The following is a 16840-nucleotide window of genomic DNA, read 5'->3' as shown; positions in this document are numbered from 1 at the left end:
TTGTAATTGATGTAAAAAAGAAGCTTCTAACTTTTAATATCTAATGATAAAATGACGAATTGGATAGCGACAATGTAGCATTAGAATCTAAGGAATGTCTGCAACTATTAAAGTTCTGTTTCTTTAATTATACTGGGGATCCCAGTGCCTGTATTTAAATAACACAAATTTGGAGCAAAGGTACGTGCCTTACAAAGAATGTGACATTATTTATTGACTTTCAAACCTGGCAAAGTGCGTTGAAAACAGGTGAAGACAGGCGCTTAGCTAACACTGGCATGAGGTAAGACCATACTGTACAACACAGTGGTGATGCAGGGTGATTACGTAGGTGTCATTAAAGCAAGGTTTTGCTTTGTTTTGTGGGCTTTCACTCATTAAGAGAAATGATTACAAACTGGTCAGAATGCTTTTTGGAGGAAAAAGTGTGTCATTTTCTGTTACAGAACAGCTACATAGGTATGTGCTAGTAGCTCCTTTTGCTAGTAGTACCTAGAAAATGGAATGGACTCCAGTCTGCTTGAGATGCCCATTGAATGGTATTCACTGAGATACTGAAATGTTACCCCAGTCAGTTGTTTCCTCTTTTATTCTTCTATTAAAACACATTAACAGCACTTCAGTAGAATTGAGTGCAATGGTTAAAACAGAAAGGCATGGTTAAACGACTGACTTCTGAAAAGTTGCGCTATCTCCCGATATTTTTTTTTCTGTGACTGGTTTCTTTGGACTCTTATAAACGGCTGATGGGAGTTCTCTACCACAGTGTTTTTGCAAATGTTCATGGACTTTTGACACTCTGCAGGAATTCAAATAGAAAAGTAGCATTTTATAATCTATAAGAATGCGTTTACTGTTTTATAGGAGGTGAGTTTTATAGCTGAGGATGTAGTGTTTCCCGTTTGTCATCTGCATGATAATTTTCCAGACTGTACCTAATCCGCAGTTCTTACTGGGACAAAAAATCCCGAAATCAGTAAGAAACAAAGCTCTAATAAAGAATGCTGAATCAGGCCCATTACCACCAGACTAGTTATGCAGGGAACACACACTAGTATTTACAGAGGACCTTTCTGAGACCTAACCGTAACATTAAACTCAGAGTCTATTCCAGGAGTAGGCGAGTCTCCATAAAAATTTTATTTATCTTGAAAGCCAAATGCTTATTCATTGCCTAACACTGAAAGACATGGTCACTCGTACATCGCCCTCCCTCAACATCGTTAGATAGTTAGATGACCAATAATTCTTAACTGTGTCAGCAAAGTCGGTGAAAGGATCGGTTCTACAGGGAGAGAAGAATCATATCACTTTATGGAGACTGGATGGGAGGAAACTGAATGGAGGGTGGAGTGTGGGGGAGCTGTGAGCTGGGGAGAAGAGCTTGACATTTGTTACTGAATTATCTAAATGTGCAAAGAAAAGATGGGTTTCTCTAGACCTTCGTAATTCTTAGTACTCGTGATGCATCGGATACCCTCAAGTAGTTATCCGTGTGCCTGCGTATTTATTTCAGTTTTGGGTGCGTGTGTGTTGGCGTGCGTGTTTGCAGAATGTAGTTTTCCTGGCAGCGGCGTGCACTGGGTGTTCGCGTGCATGTACGTACAGTGTGAATTAATTACATATTGAAAACATCTGCATTAGCGGCGCCCGCAGTCCCCGCGGGATGCTCGGCTCCGTCACTTGGTGTTAGGACCACTCGGAAGACCTGCCAGCCGGACGCCCGCTTGTGGCTCCCGGGGGGCCTGAGCTCGGGAGCCGTACCATCTCCATCTGAAGGGGAGGGGGGACGCGCGGCCGGGAAGCATCCGAGCGGAAGGGCTCTGCCTCCCGCAGCCGGGGTGCGGGGCGGCCAGGGCTGGAGCGGGGCTCCCAGGCTGCACGGCGAATCCCCCAGTTCAGCCCCGCCCGCGTTCCCCCCCGCGGGCGGACGGACCCGGGGGCGGCGCTGCCTTCTCCCCGCGCTCCCAGGGCCAGCGGGCGCTGACGGCCGGCGGGTCCGGGAGGCGGCGGCGGCGGAGGAGGAGCCGGGGAGGGGCCCGGAGCAGGGCGGTGCGGGGCGGGCTCCCGCGCCCCAGCCCGGCTCTGCGGGCGCTGCTGGCGGCGGCCCCTGGCGGCCCGGCTGCGCGCTCGGCTCCGCCGCGGGAGGTGCTGCCGCGCGCCGCGCCGAGGCCGTGCGTGCGCCGCCGGCGGGTCTGCGTGCTCCTCGCGCCGCTGCCGGCCGCCGACGGGCCGCCGGAGCCCTGCGCGTCCGCTGCCCGGCGGCGAGGGGCGCGCTCGCCCGCCCAGCCCGCGGCAGCCCGCGTCCCCTGCTCTGCAGCCCGCGCTCCTCGGGTTTCCTCAGCGTCCTCTGCTGCTTCGGTGGTTTTTGGTTTTTTTTTCTCCTGAGAGGGAGAGGCGGGGGAGGCGTCCCCTCCGTGCCCCCCCTTCCTTCCCGGCTGGGATTTCCTCCCCCGGCACCTCACTGGCTCGCGGAGCGAGCGGCGAGCCCCGCACGGAGCAGAGGGAGGCTGCGCGCGCCCCACCGGCCCGCGCCCGCGAACTGGAGCCCGGGGTCGAGAGGCGCCGCGGAAGCGGGAGCGGCTCGCGCACAGCCCGTCGGCCCGGAGAGCCCCCCGGCGGCGCGGCCGGCGCCTGTTCCCAGCGAGCCCACGGAGCACGGCGGCGGCGGCGGCCGAGGATGGTGGCGGCTCCGCGCGCCGGCTGCGGGGCAGCGCTGTGGCTGTGGGCGGCCAGCAGCCTCTGCAGAGCCTGGACGGCGCCCTCCGCGTCCCGTAAGTAGCCCGCGGGCGCGCCGCGCCGGCCCTGCCGCAGTGGGGCTCCGCTGCCCGCGACCGCGGGGTTCGCTGGCGGCCTCGCGCCCGGCGCCGGGGGTCCCCGCGCCTCGCACTTGCCGCCAGCCCGGCGCCCCGGCTCGGGGGAGAGGGTTTGACGCCGGGGATGGTTCTGGAAAGTTGTCCTGGTCCTGGAGGCTGGTTGGCAGCTGCTTGGTTAGAGCGGGTCAGTGTAGATGGCAGCTTCTCGGGAGTTTCTCTTCCACTTCGGGGGTGTGTGTAGGGCGAGGTGACAGCATTTTGCTGAGGTGGGTCCGTGAATGAAAAGTGAAGACTGGCAGCAATAAGTTCCTCATTTTTATTTATGGTTTTAACTTAAATGAGCACGAATTTGGGGATAATGGGCATATTTTAAGCAGTTTGGGCACCTATGGACTTCTCTTTGACCCCCTCCCCCCTAAGTTAATGACCATTTATTACTTGCTTATTAAAATGGAAGACAATGAATCCAATATCGTAACTGAAATTGCTTTAATTCTTTGCAGTTTGCTGTAATGCAGTCTAGGACTTGAGACAGTCGGTGCAAAGCATCAGTCATAGAGTAATGAACAGATTCCTTAAAAGAGTTCTCAGGAGAATGATGCTGGTCAGTGCGTTTGTCATTGCATTTTAGCCAGCTTGGGGGTGGTGGTGGAAGGAGATTACTCATGTTTTCTTGTCGTTAGAAAGAGTAGAAAGAAATGGAAGATTTCAGCGCATCTTCCAAGTGGCTTTGGGAATGCACAGTGAACATCCAAAGGGGAAAGGCATGGTGGCCCTTTGGGTTCAGAAAGAGTTAAACACTAGGAAGATTGCCTGTAGGAAATCTTAGGGTAACATTCATAAGCACATTACTTGTTTCTGAGAATAAGTGAGTTTTGTTAGAGAATAATCATGGAGATTTTAGAGTTTAAAAGAAAGTGTTTTCCATTTAGGAAAAAAAAAAAAGTTTAGTGTTTTCCAGATTCCCTGTGTGAAGTAGTCCTATGTCTGTAAGATCATGGATGCATCGATGCATCTTCATCTATGTGTTAACGTTCTTGTTTCAGTGTGTAAATGTCAGTAAGAATAAGCATTGGAAAAGAACTTTGTAAGTTTTGCTTCAGAATCTACCACATACTGTTACACATACAGGAGTACTGATTGGGCATATTTTCACAAGTGCAGTATTTGCTTCTCTTCACTTGCAAGATAGGGAAGCCACTAAATGGCCATCTAAGTTTGTAATGAACGTGAAGACAATGTTACAGTTTTTTCACAAAACAGAATAAGCCTCAAAGTGATTTGTGAATAATATTTTATGTCAATTTTATAGATTGAAACAAATTCTGAGGATATAATGCTTGGTGTTAATATTTACATAACGTATGAGCTGCAAAAGATTCTGATGAAATTTCAGTTTCCATTTCAAGGTCTGGTTGTACAGAACTGCCACTTTTTTCAGAAAATAAACTCATTATAAATTAGATTTATTATATTCCCTGAATAAAGACCTCAAATCCAAGGTTTTTTGCTGGGTTCTCTATTTCATCTTTCTGTGTACATTAATTATAATGAATCAATCTGAAACAATTTATCAGGGGTTAATAATAGCACACATGCAGCCATTGGGTTAATATATTTTTTAAATTTTAAAGTTGTTTCAGAAATATATTCTTAGTTCCTACAACTTAGGATTCAGTGATAGGAAAGAGCAGAGACTATTACTTTTAAGATAGCTAATAATTATATTTGATTATTATGATTTATTTATCTAGTTCTTATTTCTCATTGTTTAAAAATGTGTAATGGCTTACTGAAAATGACTTTTTTCTCTCATTTGAATTTACATTGTGTGACTAAAACCTGGGAAGTTTCCCCACATCCTGGGAATTAATTAAATAATAAGAATGCAAAAGACTTTACTGATTAGAAAACCTCACATATTCAGTACTTTAAAATAAAGTTATATTTTTACACTTACTGAAAAATTTTAGTTACATACAGCTCTGAAGAAGAATGATAGTTGTATTATTAATACTAAAAACATTCAAAGGAGGAAAAAATGGTAACTACACAAATCTAAGATAATGAACAACTCAGCCAGGAGAGGTCATCACAAGACAAAAAGTAGCATGAAAATCTAAAAGTAATGTTTTTCTTTGGTACACGTTTTTAAAAATGTGATGACTATGCTAAAACTTTCTGTCCCCAAATAACTTTTTAATGTGACGGACATTTTTAGAAGATACAGTTAATATTTTTTTTCATTTGATAATATTATTTGAGATATGTATCTGCCTCTGGTTTATTTCTTCTCTTTTTGAAATGTTTATGAAAATGGTGTCATTGTTAATACTGTGCTTTTTACAACTGGAGAAAAGAAAACTTTAAAGAAGCTCATTTCTAGGATTAAGTAGAAATAGACTCTAATACCTTGGTGGATGGTGAAAATGAGGTGCTGCTGAGCTAATGGAATCATATACCCTCTCTTCTATTATGTGTATCTGTTCAGGACATATATAGAATTTAAGGAAAATATTTGACTTTCAGGGAATTGCATTTATTATATTTGAAAGACCCTAACAGTGCAGTTTTAAATGGTGAGAAGTTTGGCTGGCATTTAATGAATTCAATTTATTCTTAGAATATACTGAATTTTGGCTTTAAGTAGCACTTTCTGATAAAGGTCATTTTACATTTTTCTGTAAAGCCATTAAACTGTAAATTAACTGTCATATTTGAGAAATGTATTTTCAAGTGATCAAATACTTTCTAATAAATATTTTTACATATATAAATAAGCATATGTAAACCCAAATGTACAGACACACACACACCCAACACACACACATATTTGGCAAAATCCTTAAAATATTTAAATAAAGATAAGATACATAATATTATTCAATATAGGATGTATATTGTATATTTAGTGTATATAAAATATGTGTATGTTATCTATTTCATAACATTTTTCAAGGAATTGAACTTGCTTACAAGTTTATAGATAAGTCTTTTCATACTTATACAGCAACATCAAAGCAATGACATATTGGTCTGTTTTGTTTTCTCTGTCTTCAGTTCATATGCCACCTTAAAAGTAGTATCTTTCAAATAGCTGAGTTAAATGTAAAATATATAAATAAATACAAAAGCAAGTACTATTCGTTTATACCAAGCTTGAACATAGTGATGACTTTGTCTTAATAAGATTAATCTAAATAAAAACGTGTTTTAGGTCAACACTTAAAAAAATCATTGGTTGATAAAAGGTAGTATATTATTTATTTAATACAAACTAATAATAAGAAAGTTATTATTTACTCATTAGAGTGAAATATGTAATCCTGATTTCACGTAGGCACTGATACTTAGGAAGCAGGAATCTTTGCGTAAGTTTTCTCCTTCAACATCAATGTATGGAAAAATTGGCTTAAAAAAAAGAATCCATAAGTTCAACATAGGTTTTTATTAACTTTTATACAGTTATAAACATATGACATCATTTTTAGATAAGAAACATTAAAGTTGTTTGAGGTGCATCATATTTTAAAAATTGCATTTCTTTTTTTTTCTATTCTAAGTGCCTTATAGACATTTCAAATTCTATAACTGTTCTGAGATTTTAAATCACTTGTCTTTATAAATACTTGCAGAGAAAAATCTTATGAAGTCTTTAAAAGTGAATGAATAAGTCTTGTATGATGTATACTTTTTATGATTAAAATGTAAAAGGAATTTGATGTACCTTCCCTCATCTTCTCTTTTTTAAGATTTTGAAAAATATTCTATTTGTTTTAAATGGTGTGCAGACTAAGGAGAGATTCTAGGCTCAGAAATTCTGAATTCAAATCTAGCGTGCAGTTACCTTAAAATTTCTTAACATATAGAGAAACAATTTCCCAATGTTGTCTGTATAGTGATTGATATTAATGGGAGGAAGAAATGAAATATGTGATTTCAAAATTGTCCCATATCTAATAGATTTGAGAAGTGCCTTATTTGATCATTTATTGACCGGCAAACTTAAACAACAGAGTACTTAAAAATTTAAATGTCAAAACTAAAATGTTATGGAAATAAAGTGAATGTTATATTTATATCAGTATCTGAAATTATCAGTATTTCCAGAGAAATATATATTTTAAGAAAAGTAGCTATTAAGAAAGTAAGGGATATTTCTATAATCACCTACTTTTTGACCTATGGAAGAGATTATATGTTTATTTTTGCCATTCAAATGTGGTAGAATGATGATGAAATGATCCTTATTCAGCCTTTAACTTTTCAAATGAGAAACTTAAAAGCGAATACTTCTCAATAGCGTGATCAGTTAAAACACTGGATCTTCTTATTTCCTGGGATGTATAGAACTTGTGTGTTTTTACTTCTGACGAACTAAAGATGTTGGGAAATGGAGGTACTGCCTCTTTCTCCATCCTAAGGTTTCCTTTTATGTGGAAGAAACTACTTACAGCATTCTTAGCCTCTGTCTCTACAGTTCACTCTTTTCCTCCCATGTTAAGTAGAGTGACTTCCTGTCAGGTGTCTTTGGGATGAGGACCTAGCCCAGTTGTGCCCCTTCTTCCTGCCATGTGGCCTGCGGGACGTGTAGATTCTACTGAAAGACTTTGAAGAGTAGGCCATCTGTGCAATAATTTCTGTGATAATATGAGGAGCCTTATAGTGCTCATTTCTTCCTACAGTAGGATGTCTGTTTAATTTCAGAATTAAGGTTAATGTATCCCATTATTGCCACACATTTAAGCCCTATTCCTCTGGATCAGTAATTATTGTAGAATGCATGATGTTTGCTCTCCATCTGTGACTTCTTTTCTAATGAAGAGCTCAAGAGAAGAGAATGCTATTGATAATACCCTATCAAATAAAAAAATATTAAAATTGCCAATGATCTTATCGAGTTTTGAACTGAATAAACAGGAGAACATTTTTTGCATGTTTAAAAAAACAGCAATGAAATTATTTTTTTCCTCTTTCATATTGAGTTGGGGAATTGGACTTATTCTGAGTAACTATGACCTAGAAATCCTCCTGTTCATTAATTCATTCACTCATCATTTTTCTGCATGATTCTATTTTAATGATATTTATTGTAATGAGACATTTAGGAAACCATTTCTTTCTCTATGGTCAATAACATTACCATTCTAAACACATCTTTGTTGCAGGCCTTAGTGGCTACACATCTTCCCCGTTTAAGTATCAGGTGAATTTGAAATGCCTCGAGTTAGCAGTTACTTCATGTCTATGTTCCTTCTGTAGAATCATGAAGAGTTAGATGATTTGGGTCAGTTATTCTAAAAAAGAGGAGTCATTTGCCCTTGGAAAACTAAGTTAGTAATATCCTCAATTGTAAATTTTTAGAAAGAGCTTGTTAAACTCTTATATAGTTCATTTTGGGGGTAGACTATTCATAATAACAGCTTGAAGCCACTGATTTTTTTATAGCACTCCAGATTTTAAAACCTCCCCTGATAGTAAGAAATCTGGAAATAAAGATGTATTCATTGGCTCTGTGTTTGCTTGCTGAAGATGTTATATTTTTGGTATACTGTAAAAGTGCTGAAGAAATACAGGAGAGCTCCTGAGGGCTATATTCTACAGTTTCCTTATGATTTAAAGTTTGTTTGAAATACTCTCATAACCATGCATAAGCAATATATTCTTTAATGTTTTCATGTTTTGGAAGGAGGCAAAATTAGTTCCTAAGAATACTTTGACCAGGAAAAAGTATCTCCAAACATATATAAGGTTCTTTCTCCCTTTTGTAATATATTCACCCCCTGTTTTGTTTGCAGCTGAATGGTGGTCTCAGTAGTCTGGAACTGTGTGTCACAGAAAATGGCAATGGAGGTGCGACCTTCACACTGTCAGGTTCATTGAATCTGAGTTCACTGAATATTGGACTCAAGTTATATAAAAGTTAATTAAATTCAACAAGGATTTGCTCACTTCTGTGCATTAGATGTCATGTTGAAAAAGCATATGTAAAGAAAAATTTCTATCAACTCCAAATTTTCTATTAACTACTATTACAATGTCAGCTATGTCATTCAATTGAAAGAAATACATGGGAAAAATAAATACATACACTCACAATTAATAGAACAGTTTATTATGTAGTAAAATACCATGATTTGCCAAAGAAAATAGTGCATTTACCTTTAAGAATATTCTCAAAAAAGAAGGTGCTTATTGTTACTTGTAAACTACATGGACTCAAATGGTAATTTGGAACTAAAAATTGCATCACCCTATTCACTCATTTTTACTAGGCAGTCACCTCTTAATGGGAATCAAATTATTAAGCAACCTTATAAGGAGATGTTTACCTTTGTGTACTTGATGTGTCTTTTTCAGATAGTGAGCAAAACACAAGAACAGAAGAACTACATGAAAAAATTTTCAGCCTAATTATGTCATATGGCAAAATTTTAGCAAAATTTAGGGGTATCATTTGTTTAAAATTTATTAATTACACATTAACAGTGGCCTATGCTGAAATGAATTACTTGATTGCTAATAAATATTAGCTCAAAATATATAGATTTATGTAGTATATTTGAAACATTTTTGGTTCAAACAAAATAATATGTCTGGAAAATCATGTATGAATGTCAGTTTTTTCAGGTGACTGAATATGTTCTTAGGTTGATGTTTTTAATGTCATCCAATCTAAGAACACATGGTTGAGATTTTTTTTCTCCTCACTTTCTTCTTGTTTCTGTCCATAGTCGCATTACACATGAGTTTAATGAGACTATCAGACACACATTGCTATCATGGCATTTTTTTTTCAGTGTGTTTGAATATGGCCACAGAATCAAGTATTTCCTGTCACAATAAAACAGACAACCTCTTATAATTCCATGAGATTTTATCTAAAAGTAAAACTTTATTTTTTATTCCTGTGATATAGAATACTATCACCAGAAGTTTTCAGCTGAATTGTTAGTGATAAAATACACTCATTGTTACTTAAATCAGTTGATTCATGTTAAATGTTCTCATATGAAAAGAATATTTAGAAGAATTTATGCCTGCCTATAGTAGAAGAGGTTTGTAATGGTAGTGATGAGCCTTCCAGTTATTAAATTTCATCATGCCTCATGCACATCTGTAGTGTATGTGAGTTTTATTCAAATACCTTAACATAAGTATTTCAGTGTCTTCTGGCTAGTCTGAAGCAGGTGCTAGTAGTGTTTATTAGGTTTTATGGCTGTCTGGAGTGTGAAATTAAGAATAACCATTTTGTTATGTCAGTTGACAAAGATAATACTGGCAAAGTTATCAGTGTGTCATAATTGGGTATTTACATTTCTTCTACTATTAAGAATGCAAAAATAAGTACCCTGGTTCAAATATTTGTTTACTGATGTGTTTATTTGTGTGGAATTAATGTCCAAGACTGGGTTGCTTAATCAAAGAGTTTTCTTTAGTAAACATTTTCTGGTTGAGTTCCAAAAATTTATAATAATTCACATTTTCAGCACTAATCAATGAGCATACTTTCCCAGAGCTCCAGCGCACCAATAGACCTTATTATACTTAAACTTTTCTTTTTTTTTCCAATTGATATTAATAGGCAGTATTTGTTGAGTGTGGACTTCAGGTCAGATACTGCTCTTTAGATATATTAACTCATTTAGTCCTTACAACAGTGCTCCAGTTTGCAGATACTAAAAGCAAGGTGACTGAAAAGCTTAGCTTGCCCAGGCCACCAGTATAACCAATCCCTAGAAACTGTGCTCTTAATCTTAACATGGCACACTGCTGGCTAAGTGAGAAATAGTATGTCATTGACTTTCAGTTTTCTGACTAATATTAAGTTTCAGCTGCATCTAGGAAACATTTTTAGAGTTAATTAACTGCTTTTATAGAGTTCTAGGGGAAAAATCCTGTAATGATGTTTTCACTTCAGTATTAAATAATAGTACTGTGTATCTGTAGCCATTTTTTGAGTATTCATTTCATCTAATGTCTGAACTATAAAGCTTTTTTTGAGCCTTGTTAAGAAGAAAACTTTTTCTTTTACTTGAGTGTCATGGGGAACTATTTGTCACAAAAATATTTGTCGGTTCAAATATTGAAATATTTCTCATATCTATTCCTTATTCTTTATTCCCATTGCCACAACTCTAGTTAAAATTATCAGTATTTCCTTCTAGGCATTAAGTTGTAGCCTCCTAGAATGACTTCTTGCTTCTAATCTTTCTCCTCTATTTTATCATTGATAGCTATGCCAGAAATACTTTTCTAAAACATAAATTTTGTCATAGTTCCTTACCTCTCTGATTCTTGCTTGTCCCTTTAATGTGATCTCCCCAACCCAACATTTGCATCCCATAACCTAACCACACTTAAATCCTTGTAGTTTCTTCAGTAAAACTTCATGGACACAACTCCAATACAATAATCACATTTCTCTTAGGTCTCCTTATAGTCTGTTCTCTCTCTTTCGGAATACCTTTTACTTTTTAATCTATGGTGATTTAGGGGAAACTCATTGGAGGTCCAAATCTCAGAACTTTGGAGAAGATTGGAGGTACCATTACCTGTCTGTGGCAATTTGGTCTAATCCCAGGCAAAATATTAAGAAGGCAATAAGCAATTTCTTTGCTATCTGTATTTCCAAGGAACAGAGTGATGATAAACAGTGCACATCACCTTCAGTTATCTGATATTAGAGTGAGAAATGACTCCAATTGCCAGTTACCCAATAGAAGGAAGGCAAGAAATGTATTTTTTAAAGGCCAAAACACAGAGACTTGCTTACCATTGCTTATACAGGAATATTAATACATCATTTCAAGGGAAATAATGAAACCATGTACTGAAAGCTCCATAACTTCTCCAACCCACTTCCTATGTGGCTCTGTTTTGCAGCATTTTCTATATTTCACTTAAGCCATATGTGGCTGGTCAGCCTCCTAAAAGCCAAGGATGACTGCCCTTTGTGAAACATATTGTTTAAAAGCAATACCTGTAACCTGCATGCAAATCAAAGACAGATGTCAACAAAATAATTACTGTGCCTAACATGTACTTTAGAGTGCTTAAGATGTCAAAAAATCTTGTAAATGATAGAGGTAGTTGCAGAGTAACTTGATAATTACATGCATTTAAGTATAATAATCTAGCATATTAGTTGATATTGTGTGGCATGTTAGTGGATTTCTTTTTGTTTTTTTTATATCACTCAAACATACTTTGATAGGTACAAAGAATAGACACTTATGTTCTATTTGTTTAGATTTTGAATTACCTCTTTTCATCTTTACATTTGAAAAATTATGCTGTGCCTTGACCATCAAATATGCCCCAGCCCGTAAGATTCTTGCCTTTTTAAAATAAAGCCTGCCAATCCAGCAAAGCCATTTGAAATTTTATATCCTTTACAGCTCTGCCTACTGATGACACAAGTTACTCCTTTATCTCTTAGCACACAATTTGCATGGCGAGAGACTAAATTTTGTTTTTAGGTTAATAGATATAAGGGTGTGATTGTATCAACTGAACTAGATTTCAGTAAACATCTTTTATCTTATGACACTATACTAGTTACATTAAATTTATATAAAATTAGTCAATTACTTCTGTGCTGGAATACTCAAGGCATAAGGATATTCAAGAAATTTAAAGCTCACTGGTTTCATTTTAATACAGTTCTTCTTTTTATCACGTTCTTTCTTTTACTGACACAAAATCTACATCCTCATAAATTCTGGCCATTAGTTCTAGTTGAGCTTTTAATGTAATAAACTCTTAATATTTACCCAATATTTTACTGCCATAAATGTTTGAAGATAGTTATTATAAAGTATGGTTACATATAATTTAAAACTTTAGTCACTATTTTTCTAGATAGCTAATTAATATCTCAAAGATTGTACACCCATTAAGAGAAAAGACAGTAATTTATGTTTACTTGTATCCTCCAAATTAACTGTAGCATTTCTAGGTGCATATACTGTGTTAAATAAATAAAATTGAGTTGAATTGAAGTGGGTTAGTTCTGTAAATTCTGTATATAAATTGTGCATATAGCTATGTAGCAACAAATATAGATTTCTTAATTATATTTCACAAATTAAAGCATTGTAATCAGAAGTAATATCATTTTAACATTAGTTACAAAATGTAGTAATTTTCATTTGATAAAAATGCTGCCATAAAACTGATATGTCTGTATGAATCAGAAAGCCAAAATGAACCAGGTTAGTATTTCAGAGGACTGTCACTCAGAGAAACAGTGCTATTAAAGTTCTTTTAAAAGGTAGTTTACCTATCTGCTCAATGTGAAAGGTGACATATTCTTGAATTTCCATTTATTACCTACTCTTTGTTTAAAGTATATTAGGAAAATATTATGGCAACTTGAGTAGTCTCCAGTTCATTAAAACATGATTTAATGTTACATAATTATTGTATCCAATATTGTGAGGCATTTTAGTTTTACAAGGATTATATAATCACCCAAAATATAAATTTTAGAGTTTAACATGTGTTAGTGCACATTTTTAGATTATAGGTGGTAAAATTAGAGTAATGTATCCATTTTCAAAAAGGGATTTCAGATACTTGTTAATAGAAATGACTATTTCTTCTTATCAAATTGGCATCAATAGGGCTTTTTGTAAAATGCTTTCAGATCTGTTGTTCATTTATATGTCTATAATTATAGTATTTAGAGCATCTCATACTGTGTTTGTTTCTACATAGTGAACTTTCAAATGGCAAATGCACAACTGGTAGAGCCAGAGACAAGCCATGTTAAGAAATTGAAGTGCTGGCTTCCTGGAGTGGTCCTGTGACAACAGTTGCCTAAGAAATAGTTAAAGAGGGACTGCTCAGAAGATCAGCATGTTTGGGAAAAAAATAGTTGCCTAGGTTTGAAGCTAATATTATTTCTCTTTATTTTATTTCTTATACCCTTATAGGCTTCCACATAGCACATAAGTTTTCACCATTTTAGTAGGAAAAAATTGCCATGTAATAATATGCTTCATAAATCATACATCCTGCATATGATTTAACTTTCATTTCAAAATTATTTTAAGTGTTCCTTTTGTAATATTTGACCTGAAAGAGTTACCTTAAATCTCTCTTTTATTGATTAGGCATGTTAAGATTTAAATTACAATTATTAAATCATCTCAGCCAGTCCACAGTGAATTCATTCAGTGTGTGAATTAAGGAAATCCTGTCCATTACTGTCCATCCTGATGTTTTACCTGGAACTTAAAGGATAAAAAGGAAGTAGCCAAAAGTAGAAGGGGGAAAGAATGTTCTAGGGAGAAGAAAGACAACTAACTGTGCAATTCTGACATCGGCCAAGTTTGGTCCTCACTCTCATGAGGAGGTAGGTAGTGGCTTTGGAATAAATCATTACAAAACATATAATTGAAAGGAAGTTTTAAAAGAGTAAATGACACTTCTTTCTAATTTATCAGCAAATAGAAATTAAATCTTCACTGGGAGGAAATAAAAATAATAAACACTTATTATCTTTAATAAGAAAATAAAATGTTTTGTCAGTTTTCTTAAAAGTGGGCATTAAGGAAACCTTACACTCCAAGGATGAACTTGACTACCAAGTCAGCTGTCTAGAATAAAACGCATATAAATTGCTGCACATAGAATGCACAGCATTGATTTGGGTGTAGGGATAAATTTTTCCTAAATATTGCCATTCTAAAACATTCAGACTTTAAAAGATTTTGGAAAATTTCATCTGTTTCTGTTGTGCTTTATTTGTTTTTGTAGTTGTCTTTAATTGATTATGTGAACTAAAATTAGTTATCATCTACTTATAAAATGGCAAATTTGGTTGGTGAGACTTCACCAAAGAAACAAATAACAGAATACTCTAATGTGAGTGTTTTATGTATGTATGAATGTATGGATGCACCATCCCTGAGTTTTAAGTACTAGGCATCTCTGTGTCTGGGTTCCCAACTCTATTTAATTATCTGTGGCAGGATGTCTTTATTGTCAAAGCTTATCTCCATATAGTGTGAAATAAATAGTCCTTTACTACGATGAATATCCCATTCTGGAAGTTCCTAAAACAATGACCATTATAATCTAATGTCATATAGTCATGGTTGAAAATAGTTTTATACTAATTACGTGCTGAAAGATATTGACATTTATTTGGTAATAGTATTAAAGGTTTTTTTTAAAAAATACATATATTCTCTTGGGAAAGTGGTTATTAGCACAGACTTTCATGTCAAAAAGACTGACTTTGTTGTTGGCTCTGTTCCTCAGTAAACTCGGACAAAGCATTTAACATTTGAGCCCCAGTAGTCTAAATTCAAAATGGTGAAATAATAGTATCTACATAAAAGCCCTGCTGTAAGGATTAAATGCAGAATGTGCAGTGACTGATACACAATGGTAGATTAATTTGGTAACATATTTTGTTATTTTTGAATGCATAAGATATTTTATAGTTGCTGTAATACTGGACTAGTGTCTATAGATGTTGCAAAATCATTTGTAAATTGCTTTGGGTATTTATTCATAATTTAGTTGCAATGGTAAGAGTTACATTTGGAACAATTAGCAAAGATATAACCAGTATGTTACCTAATCTTCATGTAATAACATGTAAATGGTCAAAAAGTGAGGTAATAATATAGTTCAGCTATATTAAGAAAACTTAAAGGAAGTAATGCATATATGATGTACATTAATTGAATTTATAATTTGTGGTGTTACATATAACAATATGTATGATATTGCTATGTCATAGAGAGGTGTTAGTATTTAAGAATCATTTTTTAAAAAACATACTCATGTTAAAAAGTGTGGCAGAAATTATAAAACTGTGTAAAATAATTAATCTTAGTAGAGACTATTTTATAGTGTAATAGGTATTCAATTACCTTACAAATGTTTCTGAAAAACCACAGCATTTGCAAATTAGAGAGCTTGTGGGCATGGGGAACATATCCAAAAGCATAAATATTTTTACTCTAACTTGTCAGCCATATGTGCAGATGGTATAAAGCTTGTTTTCTGAAATGTGATGGAAAGTATAAAACAAAATTTGACAATTTTTTCAATTTTGAATTTGACTATCCAAAATAACTAGAAAGCTGGGAAATCAAGCAGTGGATATTATTTTAAGTCCCTGAAAATTAGTGTTGAGGATTTTTGAATACTCAACTGAAATTGTTTACAGACATTTTTTTCTTTATTAATGAAAACATTTCATTGTCTATTGAAATAGATCACTATGATAAACTCTGCAGATTATAAAAACTTTAGAGATGTTCTCTGTACTGAAGGGTTTTACAAATTCTAGGATGGTAGAAACCATTTACAATTAAAAGTTTAAAATAAGAGAACTTACCTATAATAAAGCTGCATGATTTCCTTGCAAAGGCCCAGACAAAATTAGCAATTACATACTGCTACAGATAATGGAGGTGTGAATTGGAAATGCTAGGATCATGAACATGATGGAGAAAGTTGGTCACTGGAAAATAATGTTCTGAGACATATTCTAAAGCCCTAGCAATAGTTCATAGTGAATTCTTGTTCTGTTTACTAGGGCTCAGGAGAGAGCCATCTACCGGACCCCCAATGGGCCCCACCTTTGTAGCCAGGCTGAGACAGTCCAGGTGACTTTACCATATTATATCTGAGATTGGAAAGTATATGTATTGGGTATTTATTGGCCATAAAGACTTACAGACACGATATAGTCAGCCAACTTGGAAAATGTGAGTTTCTTTTCAGTAAAGGGAGGACAACTTCAACTTTTTTATTAATAGAAAAAGAATGACAGAGTTGATAATGAAAATCAATACTCTGTTTCTGCCTCTGGAAGCTTAAAACAATGCTTGCGCGCCTCTCCTGGTTGGCCTTCCTCTCACCTTCCTGTTACTCCATTGCCTTCCTCTTCTGCCTACGCCCATCAGACAGGAAGATCACTGGGTTTGGTTACTTCGTAATAAAAGTTAGTAATCAGAGAAAATATTCATGACTTTTATATCAAATAATTTGTTCTT

The 16840-nt window shown here is 36.4% G+C and overlaps 1 protein-coding gene across 1 annotated transcript in view; it reads left to right on the top strand.

Moving 5' to 3' along the window:
• The first annotated feature begins 2680 nt into the window (after positions 1 to 2680).
• CNTNAP2 (contactin associated protein 2) overlaps positions 2681 to 16840 on the top strand; it is a 1951112-nt gene continuing 1936952 nt past the window's right edge. Inside the window, exon 1 of the mRNA XM_073239854.1 lies at positions 2681 to 2774. Within this exon, the coding sequence (XP_073095955.1) occupies positions 2681 to 2774 (94 nt within the window). The remainder of the gene's footprint in view (positions 2775 to 16840) is intronic.

The sequence above is a fragment of the Manis javanica genome, chromosome 6, assembly GCF_040802235.1.
Source record: "Manis javanica isolate MJ-LG chromosome 6, MJ_LKY, whole genome shotgun sequence".
Taxonomy (NCBI): Eukaryota; Metazoa; Chordata; class Mammalia; order Pholidota; family Manidae; genus Manis; species Manis javanica.
This window is presented reverse-complemented; position numbering and strand designations above follow the sequence as displayed.